This window comes from Gekko japonicus, unplaced genomic scaffold (assembly GCF_001447785.1).
Source record: "Gekko japonicus isolate JY-2015 unplaced genomic scaffold, Gekko_japonicus_V1.1 scaffold983, whole genome shotgun sequence".
Lineage (NCBI taxonomy): Eukaryota > Metazoa > Chordata > Lepidosauria > Squamata > Gekkonidae > Gekko > Gekko japonicus.
This window is the reverse complement of record NW_015164215.1, coordinates 49,753-51,300: the sequence shown is the minus strand read 5'-3', so window position 1 is coordinate 51,300 and position 1,548 is coordinate 49,753. Positions and strand designations below refer to the sequence as shown.

Sequence of the window (1,548 nt, the reverse complement as noted above, 5' to 3'; positions counted from 1 at the left end):
CTTTTTTATTTCCAGTTCATTTACAACAACAATTTGTTACTTTATTATTATTATTATTTACATCACTGTGACCCCATTTAATTTTGGAGTCTTTTGGCGCGAAAAAAAGGACTTATAATGTAGGTCTTTAATATTACTTTTTACAATTTTTAAGGTTTCCTTATCTGTGGGTTGCAGGATGGTTTCAAGAGCCTGATGTGAATTAACTGCCCCTTCAATTTTATTTAATAAATCATACACCATATCCATGTGATCTTGCGTGAATGACAAACATTTCGTAGCATACGCAATTGACATTATCAATAAAACTATAGGATTTGCGCACAGTTCACTACATACAAATTTAAGTTTTCTGTCTATTGTTTTATGGGTCCACTCAAGACATTGGTGGGCCGCCTGGGCTGGGGCCTCTAAACAACAGCCCTCGCAGGATTGATATGCACATTCACTCATACAATGTTTGACAACACCATATACAGTTGCTCTTATAATGCTCCTCATGTTTTGCTCACGTTGCCAAGGTGTAATAGAGGCTGTATTCTCAATAGATTTCATTTTTAGCAATTTTCTGGCTGCCATAATTCTTTCACCAGGGGATCTTCCAAAAGAGAGTGGCTTTGCAGCTTCTGCTGTTTGGCTCTGTTAGAAAGTTTTGAGAAAACATTTTTAAGCAACTTAAAAACACTAAGCAAAGGCTTTATATCATACCCCAGCTATTTTTTCTCACTCTTCCATTTTTTTCTGCAACTCACCGCTGTCTGGGCATTCTCTGTGGAGATTGGATCTCGATAATCTGGAATTTCGGCTATTATTAAAGCGTCTGGAATGTCCCAGATCTGGCTGTCCTCCTCCTCCTCCGCAATAGATGGCCTGCTGGTACTTGCAGCTTCATCACCAGTGGTGGCCAGGGGCTGGAAAAATAAGGGCCCCATTTTTACTTTTTAAAACTTACAGAACCTATGCCTGTTTTGTATTCCACATCACAGTTCCCACCTCCCCACACATTTTCAAAAAAACAACTTACCTGTGCTGGGGAATTCTCTGCAGGGACCAGTTTCCAGGAATCTGGCAGTTCTTCCAGTAGCCCATCCCATACTTGAGAATCCTCGCATGGCTGCCAGGTTGAGGATCCTTCCATGGCATCCTGGTTGAGCCGCGTTTCTTCATCATGCACGGCTAGAGGAAAGTAAAGTTTTGCAGGTACAAATTCTTCATCCTCATCACTGCTGATATACTGTCGTTTATATTTCGGTTTCACCACTGGTGGAGGGGTTGTAAGGACCAGGGGTCTGACAGGCGTGTTCATTTCCATGTCCTCAGCGAGCAAGATCTTGACCGTGTGCCTGCTAGCTCGAAATGGCTTCTTTCCTCAATCACTTCCTCCTGGGCAGGGCCCTGACCCATGTGTGCCCCAGACCACTGGCAATTGGTCAGGGGTGACGGGGCGTGTTTTTAGAGGGGTCACATGGTCATACCTGGGCATTCCCACTGGCAGTTGCCCCCTTTCTGGGGTGGGGGCTGCAGCAGGCGGAAGTTCAATGTCGCAAC

General features: G+C 43.9%; 1 protein-coding gene across 1 annotated transcript; it reads right to left on the bottom strand.

Moving 5' to 3' along the window:
* Positions 1-57: 57 nt before the first annotated feature.
* LOC107108088 lies at positions 58-1,312 on the bottom strand. The gene is made up of 3 exons (XM_015408481.1): positions 1,025-1,312; positions 753-911; positions 58-639 (listed from the first exon to the last, which is right to left on the bottom strand). The coding sequence occupies exons 1-3, from the start codon at positions 1,310-1,312 to the stop codon at positions 58-60; spliced, it is 1,029 nt and encodes a 342-aa protein (XP_015263967.1).
* Positions 1,313-1,548: the final 236 nt, after the last annotated feature.